This window comes from Cherax quadricarinatus, chromosome 14, assembly GCF_038502225.1.
Source record: "Cherax quadricarinatus isolate ZL_2023a chromosome 14, ASM3850222v1, whole genome shotgun sequence".
NCBI classification, from domain to species: domain Eukaryota; kingdom Metazoa; phylum Arthropoda; class Malacostraca; order Decapoda; family Parastacidae; genus Cherax; species Cherax quadricarinatus.
In genome coordinates this window covers 7,555,323-7,567,559 of record NC_091305.1, presented here as the reverse complement: position 1 = coordinate 7,567,559, position 12,237 = coordinate 7,555,323, and the positions used below count along the sequence as shown (strand labels likewise).

The 12,237-nt window shown below is 38.1% G+C and overlaps 1 protein-coding gene across 22 annotated transcripts in view; it reads left to right on the top strand.

Moving 5' to 3' along the window:
- The window catches only part of sei (seizure), a 668,222-nt gene that overhangs the window by 334,241 nt on the left and 321,744 nt on the right, over positions 1-12,237 (top strand). For all 22 annotated transcript variants that reach the window (XR_011391990.1, XR_011391991.1, XR_011391989.1 and 19 more), the window contains one exon: positions 8,982-9,002. Coding sequence is in view for 15 of the 22 variants with exons in the window: in XM_053786177.2 (XP_053642152.2) it covers positions 8,982-9,002 (21 nt within the window). In the remaining 7 variants the exon portion in view is untranslated. The remainder of the gene's footprint in view (positions 1-8,981; positions 9,003-12,237) is intronic.

The window sequence follows — 12,237 nt, the reverse complement described above, 5'->3', positions numbered from 1 at the left end:
TGTGACCCATAGGTCTTCAACTTGTTACAGGCAGATATCAGAAATATTACCGGAATAAAACAAAGAGGACACAGGAAGGTGCATAATTACCCAGGTTGGGATGGCTGCAGGCCTGCAAGCTGCTGGCAACAACATCCTGGTGGACCAGATGGTCAGCAACATAGTCTGGTATCAGCTTGGGCTCTGAAGGTAGAAAAACTTTCAAAATCAGTAACAGTTATGGAGACCTGCTTGGAATTGTTATACAAGCATCCAGAAGATAGCGTAGGCAGCTGCTGATGGAGGTGGAATTCAATAGGCATTTCACCTAGACTACAACCCTGAATATATGAAGGGCAGTTTAACTGGGCTGCTGATAAACTTGTTGATTCATTGCAGCAAGGACATCATCTCTTTGGTCCTTCACAAAGCACTGCATATGGATTTAGGGACATTGTTCTACTAGGTTAGAAAGATTCAAACATGCTATATATTAGTAAAAGCAATGGCATTCAAGCATACATGCCTGGTCATGTACAAAGGCCCCTCCTTCCAAGCTCACATGGAGGATACACTAATGACAGTGTCTTAAAGTCAGTCGAACCTAGTCTCTTCAGATTTGTGCCTGGTCACAAGAATGTGACATTCTAGATCTTTATTCTGGAAGAAACACTACTGCACAACTATACACCAGTTATGCCCAAATGGGAGATGTTTGACTATGTATTTATAGACCCAGTCACACCAGCTCAATGCCTTAATGAAAGGTGTGACCCCCACAGAGCGCAGGGCATCAGCTTTCCTGACTAGCCCTAAGGGTCAGGGAAATCTGACACATTCATGTGCTTCTGATAACCCATTTTATGCATGTAAGAAGACAATGGAAAATGACTACAAAGGAGGATACCTTACCTGGAGTGCCCCCATACCTGATCCAAATGCCAAACTTGGAAAATTTTCAAGAATGGAGTGAATAGTGGGCTTGCAAAACTGGCAATAGTAAATGCCCAGAAGGAGGGGCACCATCCACACACCTTAATAAGAGCAGATAAAGTATAATGGTTTTGCTTCAAAGTAGCTATGTAGATAATCAGGAAATGAGATCCCTGGAACCAGAATAGTCCAGTGGACATAGTGCTGGGTGAAAATTGGCAGACTGGTAAGCTGCTTACCTTCCAGAATCGGCTTCAGAGGCATGGGCATCTAAGGCCAGGGACCCCTTGACACCTCTGATGTCATGGTTATAGACAGCAGGAGGGTAACTTTGATGAATATAGGCTAACAAGATGAAGCATCAAATCAGCAGGAAGGCCTTTCATTTATGTCTTGGATAGAAATAATACTGTGGTCCCATAAGGACCTACAAGGCAAAGGATGGAGCCTTCCCAGAATACCCAAATTGTAATGTTGACAAGAGAGACTGCCAGCTGGTTCATCTGATGTAGTCTAATCTAAGATCACCTCCATGGACCACAGTAGAGCAGTCTTAGGAGGATAAGGGCGCTTGAAAGCCATTGCCTCAATCAAGTTGGTAAGCAAGAAAAACACTCAACTAACTAAAAGATTCTCCCAGAGTACATATATAGCTGTGAATGGTGTGAATGGCATGTCCAATTTGAATGCCTGGAGAAAGAATTGAATCACCACAGATCCTGTGATTCTAGCATCCAGGACACTGTGGTAGGACAAGAAGCTGTGTTAGGCCCTGTGAGCTAATTTATATTGCAAACATGTAAAAGAATAGTGATGCTATGGGACAAATTATATCTCCTCTGCTCGGGTGGCCAGCATAGTGGCCAACTGAGCAGAGGCAATGAGGTCAACATTGTCACTCTCAACACTGAAGGAGATCAGGTTGAAAATGGAAAGAGTCAAGTCCCAGAATATGAACCTGCTGTGTAGGAAAACAATATATTTACATCTGTTATTTTCAAATTCCCTGTCACTCTGAGAGTGAAAAAATCTCTCATCTTAGCAGATCATTTGTGCTCATAACTTTCGTTTATATTTCTCTGTTCCTGGTTCTTACTTTTCACTCACCAAAGAGACCAGTGCCTGGAGAGGAGGAAGAAAAATATGAGATGCACTACTTGGCCCCATTGGGAGCAACAAAAAAGCTTACCACTCAGTGCGCCTAGAGGAGGAAATGAATGGCTGTTGAGCTGTATTAATACCTGCAGGAGGGAACAGTGGCAGCATTGGGTTGGGGATAGTGTTGGCTATAAATAGGTAAGATGCAGGGAAAGATGCTCCACAGGAGAGGGAACCCACATTCACAAATATTGAAGGGAGATGAGACAGATGAATTCCCCTCGAAATGTATACCCATCTTCCCACTGGCAAATCATGATATATCATTGGGAGTGGTGTAATGACTTCAGTGCCAAAAGGGACAAGACTGCAGCTAAGCTGTCTTGGAGGAGAAAGAAACATGATCATCAAAGTAGAGCTGAAGCTTGGTATCTGGTCTGAAAGAGGAAGAGAACTACATCTAAGCATTTAAGAAGCACATATGGCTGGGTGTGCTGTTGATAGACCTATAAAAGATCCAAAGACAGCATTGGAATACTGGTGAAGGGATAACCTTTACTGGAGAAGACCTGAGGGGGGGCAACAACAAGTCCTTGTGCACTTGAGTCATGTTTATTATCTAAGGCAGTGCCCAGGCACAGGATGATAATGAGCAAGAAAACTGCTAAATTAAACATATTTGCTTGCCTTATTATATAAAACCTTTTAATCTGGGCTTGATGAGACTTATAGATTGTATAAAAAGCAAATATTTACCCATCTTGGGGGGCCTATGATTATGAAAGGGCCTAGTGTCTACAGAGATGTGAAAGGTTAAGGCCCATCATTTCTTGCCTCCTCCAGAACTGTACACAACTGCTGGGAATGCAGTACAAATTTATTTCAGCATGATACATTGTTTATACAGCATGATACATTGTTTATACAGCATGATACATTGTTTATACAGAAATGGGTGACACATGTAATCCCCAGGGTTGTCCTGACCTACACTTTTTAAACACTCCTATAGAGGATGAATAAATTCTGCCACTATCACTGAAACTTGATGAGAGGCTGACATGATCATCAGCTTGTAGTGTAATTTGGCTGCCAGCCTATTTTTTTCCTTGCCTAATACCATATGAGAGGGCCCTGGCAATGGGCTCTGGTGAAACTGAGTGCCTGCTGGCCTTCTGGGACCCAGTAGGCCCTTCCCTGAGGAAATTAGAGGGCCCAGGGAATTTTCCATGGAAGGGGCCAGTGAAGATCAGAGCCTCTTGTAAAGACACGGTGATGGCCATAGATGCGGAGAATGCTTCTCACATATGGCACTAGAAAGGTCGTTTCTAGATGATTTTTGGAGAACAACAGAGTAATCACCTGAAGCCCTTGTAGGATTCCTCCCTTTCACATGAAAATCCTTAAATTATCTGAGCACACATTGAAAAAGGCTGATTAGAAACATGAGTCTGGTGAGCCAAACAGAATGGTCATACCCTCAGGAATCCTGAAGGAGTAGATGATCTCTGTAGATCCTGATAGTCTGACAGTATCCTCAGCCTCCTGGAACTGGGCAGGGTTGAGGTGGGGGAGGTGTTGGGTAGGATACAACTTATTGGGGCATAAAGAAGTAAGTATTTGTACAAAATAGTATAGGCTGTATCCATAATGGGCCCCACTGCAGAAGAAGCATATTGTAGAATCAAGCATAATTGCATTAGTTTCAAACTTTAATTTGTCTGAAAGCCAGTTAATTTTAGTACCATAATTGGCACCATTTATGAAATACCAGTAAAGTTCCTGATGGCAATTAGATCACTGAAGGTCAGGTCACATCTCAAAGTGGTGATAATTGGCTCTACTGATCTCATTCCAATCAAAGAGGCTATGTGATGTGCCATAATGATACTGGTTCTTTGATTTTGTTAATGTTATTTTTAATGACATTAAAGGCTATAAGGTGAAGAGTACCATGCCTCCTGGAAAAAGGGAGTCATAAAAAAAGTAAGGTTCAAATGTAAAAGGAAAGTATGGAAAGATTTTGGTAGCATAAAAAATTGTAAGCCTTCTATGGTATTACTATAATCCACAAAGTAAGTTGCTGCTACAAATACAGTAGGGCCCCGCTTATACGGCAGGTTAGGTTCCAGGCTACTGCCGGAAAGCGGACATTGCCGGAAAGCAGAACACCATTTTTTCCACTTATAAATGCATATAAATACCAGATAGAAAGTTTACAGTAACATATATTAACTCTTTGACTGTCACAAGCCCAATTCTGAAACTGTCTTCCTATGTCAAAAAGTATTAGAAAAAAAATGATTTTTTCTTACCAAAATGTTAGGATTAATTTGCTGTTTTAACCCCCTCCCCCCCCAAAAAAAAAAAAATTGTGATCAGTACTTACTGAGATATAGAGGCGTAAAGTTGGCAGAAAATGAGCCATGTATGGCAACAGCGGCGAATGCCATTTACCCAGTACACTTATATTTACTCCCATTTGAAGGTTTCTTGTATTTTCCAGTATTTTTTTCCAAGTAACTTATGTGGCCTGTGAGATCAAAGTAAGGTGCAATGTACATATATACACTCATTGTATGCAACACAATAACCACACAAACATTATTATCATTATATTGTTTACAAAACTTGTTTACACAAATCAGCAATATAAAAAAAAATTTATTACTATTGTTCTATAATATATATACAAATGTAGAGTCACTGGACATGTTCCTAGAAGTTCTGCAGCTTGTGGAACTCTTTGAAACATGGTTTCATGCACAATGGTGTTACACACTCCTCACACATAAAATGAGTGTCTCTGTGTTTTCGTGGGCATTTTTTTGTATATGCACAGACAAAACACCTCGTCTGAGCAGTTTTCTTCAAAGTAGTAGCAGGCAGTTGTGTTAGGTAGATATCCCAGGTAATTGGTTGCATGTCATCATTCCTTTCTTCCTTCCTTCCTTCCTTCCTTCCTTCCTTCCTTCCTTCCTTCCTTCCTTCCTACTTTCCTTCCTTTCTTTCTTTTCTATCTGTCTATCTATCTATCTATCTATCTTTCTTTCTTTCTTTCTTTCTTTCTTCTGGTATCCTGGGCATTGCTTTCAGTCACAAACTCCTCAAAACAATGAAATTCATCTTCAGTCTTCACTGACACTTCCATCTGTGTTAGATCTATCACTTGGGAAGAAAAGAGGCCCAGATTCGCCAGGTAGTCAGATATTTGATATTTCTTACCGCTAGGCATGCTGAACAAGGACTACTGAAATGGCATTCCCACAGTGCACCACTGGCTCCTCAATTTTTTTTTATACTGCTCACACTGACCATGGAGACCCATTCTCTCACATGTGAGCCTACCAGCTTTCTCCTGCTTGATTTGAAGCCGCTAGAATTTTGGCGTATTAATACGTCAAAAACATTGGCTCGTAAGACGTATTAATACGTCAAAAACATTGGCTCGTAAGACGTATATATACACTGAAACAGCCAAAGGGTTAAGTCAGCAATAGAACTGGGCATTAAAAACAAAAAAAAAAGTAAAATACACATGCAGTACACTCATTACTTACCTTAAAATATTTGTGGTCTTACTGAGAGATGAGCAAAATTTATTTGTAGGAAGTGAGGTGTGGGAGGTATGGTAGCCAGCCAGGCCACCCAACCCACATGTAATGTACTATGACATTTAAAGCTACCTAGAGCGATAAAATGCACATACAGTACACTCATTACTTACCTTAAAATATTTGTAGTCTTAATGTAGGGTGAGAGGTGAGTAAACCAAGTAAAACAAATAAACGAGAGAAAAAGGCAGAATGAGTAAATGAGAGAGGAGAGAGACGCAGAAGATGTAAACAGATGAATGTATCTGGTTATGGTTGATACATGTTCATCTACACCTAACATCTTATATTTGTTAATTTGTTCTACTGTGAGGTGTATTTATCATGTTTATATGCAATGTTGTGCATTTATTATATACAGGTCTCCCTCAACATTCGCGAGGGTTAGGGGATCAAGAGCCTCGCGAATGTTGAAAAACCGTGAATGTTTGGTGCCCCAATATATTGTAGGGAAATATATTACAATACTGCTTCCTTAACTTGTTGAACCATGAATAATCATAAAATACATGAAAACGTCGTAAATTGTACTAAATATATACATTTTATGCTTTAATAACGTATGTTATTTAATAACATGTATGTTATTAAATACCACAGATTCCACCACTGCCTCCACCACTGCGAGTCCCTACTACCCTCCCTCCGACCCCCGCAACTGGCAGCCAGCCCTCCCACCACTCAGTGTGGTGAGTGTTTTGTTTGTTCATTATTTGCTATTAAACTACAGAATAAATAATGTAAACCCATTCATGACTGCATATTGGAATGGCTATTAGGAAAGGTATTAGACGGTGACATCATGTGTTTACTCTTGAACACAGCAAAGAATCGAACATTTCTGCTATTGCTAATAATAACAATAGTAATAATAATAATAATAATAATAATAGTAATAATAATAATAATAATAGTAATAATAATAATAATAATAGTAATAATAATAATAATAGTAATAATAATAATAATAATAATAATAATAATAATAATAATAATAATAATAATAATAATAATAAATACGATATAATTGAAGAAGGAAATTGTACAAAAATACGAGGGAGTGGTTGACACATCGTCAGTGTGACTTTGTTTATGCTGGAGTGAACATTAGTCTCCATGCTCTTCCAAACATTTCACAATAATTCAGCGGTTGAGGCAGTGGTATTTAATAACATATATGTTATAAATAATAATAGTACATGTTATTATTAATAACATGTATTATTATTAACATGTATGTATTTAATAACATATATGTTATAAGTAATAATAGTACATATTATTAATAACATGTATTATTATTAACATGTATGTTATTAAATACCATTGCCTCAATCACTGCCTCTACCACTCCAGTCACACTCAACCTACAAGCACCAAACACAATGAATTATTGTGAAATGTTTGGAAGAGCAGGGAGACTAATGTTCACTCCAGCATAAACAAAGTCACACTGACGATGTGTCAACCACTCCCTTGTATTTTTGTACAATTTCCTTCTTCAATTATATTATATTTATTATTATTATTATTATTATTATTATTATTATTATTATTATTATTATTATTATTACTATTATTATTACTATTGTTATTATTAGCTGTAGCAGAAATGTTTAATTCTTTGCAGTGTTCAAGAGTAAACACATAATGTCACCGTCTAATACCTGTCCGAATAGCCATTCCAATATGCAGTTATGAATGGGTTTACATTATTTATACATACTGTAGTTTAATAGCAAATAATGAACAAACAAAACACTCGCCACACTGAGTGGTGGGAGGGCTGGCTGCCAGTTGCGGGGGTCAGAGGGAGGGTAGTAGGGACTCGCAGGTGGCGGGAAACTTAAATATGATTTGGCGGTTGGGAATTCGCGAATGTGTGAAGCCCGTGAAAGTTGAAAACGTGAATGTTGAGGGAGACCTGTAATTTTGAAAAAAATATCGTAGATGGATTAATGAAAATGTTTATATTAATGAAATATATGACATTTAATGCGCCTCAGAGTGATTATTATTGCGTACAGTATTATTATTATTATTATTATTATTATTATTATTATTATTATTATTATAATATTATTATTATTAATATGGCATCCTCAAGACTAATAAGACACTCTTAGTGATTTTAATGTGTACCTGCATGCCAGCACAGTATCTAAATTTATTTTGCTACAGACTATGTATAAAACATGAAATAACTTTAAAATACTTGAAATTTTGGAAAGTTTCCAGACATAATGGAGAGACGCAATGTTCGAGGAGCTCACGGAGAATGTAAAGAAACCGGGGGGGGGGCGTGGTCACCATATTAGAAAGTCAGGTGGGGGGAGTCGTATAGCGAGTTATAGTCATAATTTGAAATGTCTGTATTAGTGAAACACTGTAAGGCAAAACACCATAAAGCGGGGCCCCACTGTACATTCTGACAGAGCTTTAATTCTTTTATTCCTTTTAGTTATTCAAAATAATTGGTCTCCATATATTCCTCAGGCAGCTGTATATTAAACATTCTTTTCTTCAAATAATTTAATAAATAATAGTGACTTAGTGACTCTATAAAAGGCTGATTTCTTGTTCCTAGTATGGGTACAGTATATGGTTCACAGTACCTCATTGTTTTCTTTTTATTAATACTGTTCTGCTCTATTATTTTTTATTACCATTAATTATTATTATTAATATTATTATTATATGAGCATTTTTACAGCAGTAGAATATTAACATTATTATTGTTATCTTGGAGGCTTTATTGATTAGAAGGGCACAGTTTCCTTTTAATATTCACATAAATGCTATGCATTTGGCAGTAATATTTCAAGTTCTCCAGTAAAGATTTGTGTCAGTAGTTTTTTTGGTGTGATAGTGAGGTATGATAGTCAAGTGATATGTGACTACAAGTATTATTTAAATATTTACCCTTTTTGATTTCTCAAAATTTTAGCTTTTGATCTTCTGAAGATTAATTTTTTCTTTAAATGCTGTGAACATTCCTTTGCTACTTGAATAAGGTTTGATGACTTACACAAATTATTAGTCACATTGATAGTGAATTCTTTTTAGGCATTTATAGATTTACCATAGCTCTTGTTAGGTATCATTCATTTGTATTGGAGGTTTTTGTATTTTTCCTGTTGTAATTTTCACAATTTTAATATGCTTCACTTTTGTGTAAGCTTCTGGGGTTGTGTGTAATTATGATTCTCTATAGGTTTATTGGACTTTCCATACAAATGGTGCAAATTTCCATGGGTTTCTTTGTGCCTATGCCGGCGTGACTGCCCAGATCGCCTGCTGTGTGTTCACTAACTTACCAGTGTCATCTTTTCTAATTGTATTTCTGACATTTTTCAGCAGGAGGCAGATGATGAAAAGGTAAAACATCCCAAGCTTTAAACTGACTTGCACAAGTGCCTCATGACACCAACTATGTGCAGCCTGCAACATTTTATTTTGTATACAGTACTAATTTTGCTCAATGAAACCACAACTAAACTGTTTGGCAAAATTCACCTGTATTAAAACAGAGACTAATTTTTACACCCTAAGAATACACGGGTACACTACATGCTGGTGCTGTTGCTGGAGCCTTTATCAATTGGATTTGTTTTCATGCACAAACAATGAGTTTGGTCTACTGGGTTTATCACTGTGCACCTCATTATGTACAGGCCAAAAAAATGTCAGTCTGCACAATGCTACCAGAGGCACCGATATTGAGCACTTGTAGAGTACCTGTTGTCATGATGAGGTAAATCATTCCCTTAGTTCCCTAATCTTACTTCTAAAGCCCCTGCTATGTGTTTTGCCACCCACACCATATTCACTTTTTTGGAGCATTAAGGAAATGCATTTAGCTAGTCATTATATACAGATAAGCTCATTAGCTCTTCCATAATTTCTTGTGTTGATTTCTTAAGTTCAGCTTTACAAAAATGCTGGTGAATAGCACATAAATAACCTCTTACTAAGAACTGCTGTACCTTATTGCAATATTCTCCAACAAAATTTTAGTTCATATTGCATCTTTAATGTGGAGAAGGCGAGCAGAACATAGTAGGGGATTAAGTGTGCATGTGCTGCCTCCCCACTGATGGAGACAAGCTAGCATCTAACAGCAGTGCATGGCTCTGTGTCGGGTGAAGGGTCATCACTACTGACCTTGACTCGTGCTCTGCTCTTATCATCTTGGCCTGACCCTGCCTCTTGTTGCTCTCGAAAACACTAATTGTTTTCTTGCCTTTTCCATGCTTAATCCAGGAAAATGAGAAGGTAATTCGGGAAGCCATATTATTCTACATGCCTGGTATTGTCTGCCCGGTGTTCAGTTGTCAGTGTTGTCCGACTTTCCATCCACTCGGTAGACAGTGGGCGGCGCTCATGTGGGTGGGGCATTACCCCACCTCCCCTTCCCCCATCAACAGTTGCCTGAGACTCACAATGACACCGCCTTCAGGCATTGCAGAACCCTTGAATCTGATAGCATGCATGTTGAGGCCATAACCCAAGAGTATCCTAAGTTTTCAATTATACAGTATTTAAAATGGAAGTCACAAGAAACTAAGTGACTAAGGTGGTGGTTCATGTGCTGTGGTGTAGTTAGACAAGTCGCATGGGCATCTGGTTTTGGTAGTGGCTTGGGATGAGTCGCTTGCCACCACCACCCCCTGACTGTTCAGCATCACCTCAGCCACATCCACCTAGACTGAGCCCTAGTCATCATGATATACATTCACCACCATCACATAACCTCACTGTCCCTTCTAGAGTCCAAGCTAGGGGTTACAGCTCATATATTTTCATCCTCCTAAACTTCCTGCCTGCCTGAGTCTAACACATTACAACAAAGTTTTGTTGCTGTGTTGATACTATATGCAAGTTGCTGTATGCTTATGTACAAATCTGCACATGTAAGTATGAGAGTTGTAAGCATTATTATCTTGCTATATAGTATACAAGTAAGCCTCTATTTACTATACAGCTTATCCAAGGATCCTTACTTCGCTGTAATGCTGTAGATCCAGGAATAAGCCAGGCCTGTAGCTATCCCATATGCATTCATGCAAAGGGCATAATGTAAATGTTAGTTGGGTCCCTTGAGTGGTTAGCTGCTGGTGGTAGTCCCCCAAGTAGGCATACTGGAAGCTGGAACCTATGATGCTGGTAGCCAGAGATGCTCACAAATACCATTTACTGTCCAGCCTGCTAAATTGTACCTTCCTTTCTGTATAGACATAATTTATTGTGTTAAAATCAGTACTGTCCAGAATACCTGTAGTGGATTAAAGAGCTGTTATTTGTGTACAAGACTATCACATATTGCACAAGAACATGAGTTTTGATGGGTCTTGTCAGCTGACTAAGTCACCTTTCCCCCATGAAAGGGGGGGAGGTATTTTGTGCTGATTAGTGTACTTTCAATTCTTGTTAGGCTGACAGCTGCAGACCCTAGTGTGAACAGCAGAGGTGGTACACTAACAACACTACAGTCATTTGCTGGACAGTGGCTGGTATTGTTGGGCATCCTCGGTCACAAGCTAACTGAACTTAAGGTTTACTTTTAGTGGTTTGCCCCAGGTGATGTGCACTTGACCAACATATGCTTTAAATCATAAAGCTCAAGAAAAAGCTGCAGTATGCCATTAGTGGATGACTCCTCACCTCCATCTCCAAGTGATAGGGGTATACTTCTTGTACTCATGTTACATTGGTATGCCTGTAGTGAATTACTATATAAATTGAAGGTCCATCTTTAGTAGTATATTACCATGCTTTTTGGTGTGCTTCAACTAGTGTGTGGTTACAGTGATGTACATCCACCATACATCAAGGTATGCTTCTAGTCACATCCTACTACAGGCTTAGGTATACTTTGGTATATGGCTTAGGTATGCTTTATGGTATACTACCATTAGCTGAGTTATTCCTCTAGGAGTATACTTATTCATTTAAAAACACCAGATGGTGATCAGTGGACTGTATTTCATTCTGTACATTTAAAATAAAAAAGGTTTTAGGTTCTGGTATAGTTTGAGTTGTATTAGTGGTAGCATATATTTTCACCTGTAGATTAGATTTTACTGAAGGATATTCCTGTTATGCTTAAATATTTAATATGTAGAATGTTTTCTTTTGCAGGGCATTAATTTTTGTAGTTTTTCATTTCTTATATAGAACATTTTCATTGACATCTGAGTAGGACTCCTGTGCATGGGCTTGAGCTCAAAAAGTATCAGTTCTTGTCCATAAGGCGTTACATGCATTTTTAAGAGTTGTTCTCCACCAGTTCATGACATTCTTGTAAGATTTGCTGGTTTCTGCATATGCTGTACACTGACATAGGAGTAAACACAAACTTATTTTTCAAATAATGGCCCAAAATTTTTTTTAAAGAGGCAAAGCATATAAAAAAATTCATAAAACAACATTGCTAGTCTTATTTTGGATGTCATTCATTTTTAAGAGACATTGATCTTAAGAAACATTGTTTTGTACATATTGATTGACTTAACTTCTCTATAGAATGAGTTTTTCTTTCAATATTTGCCTTCTCTCTGGCAAATCATGGTGTATTGGATCACTGTTATTTTTGTATTCTGACCAGTGCCCC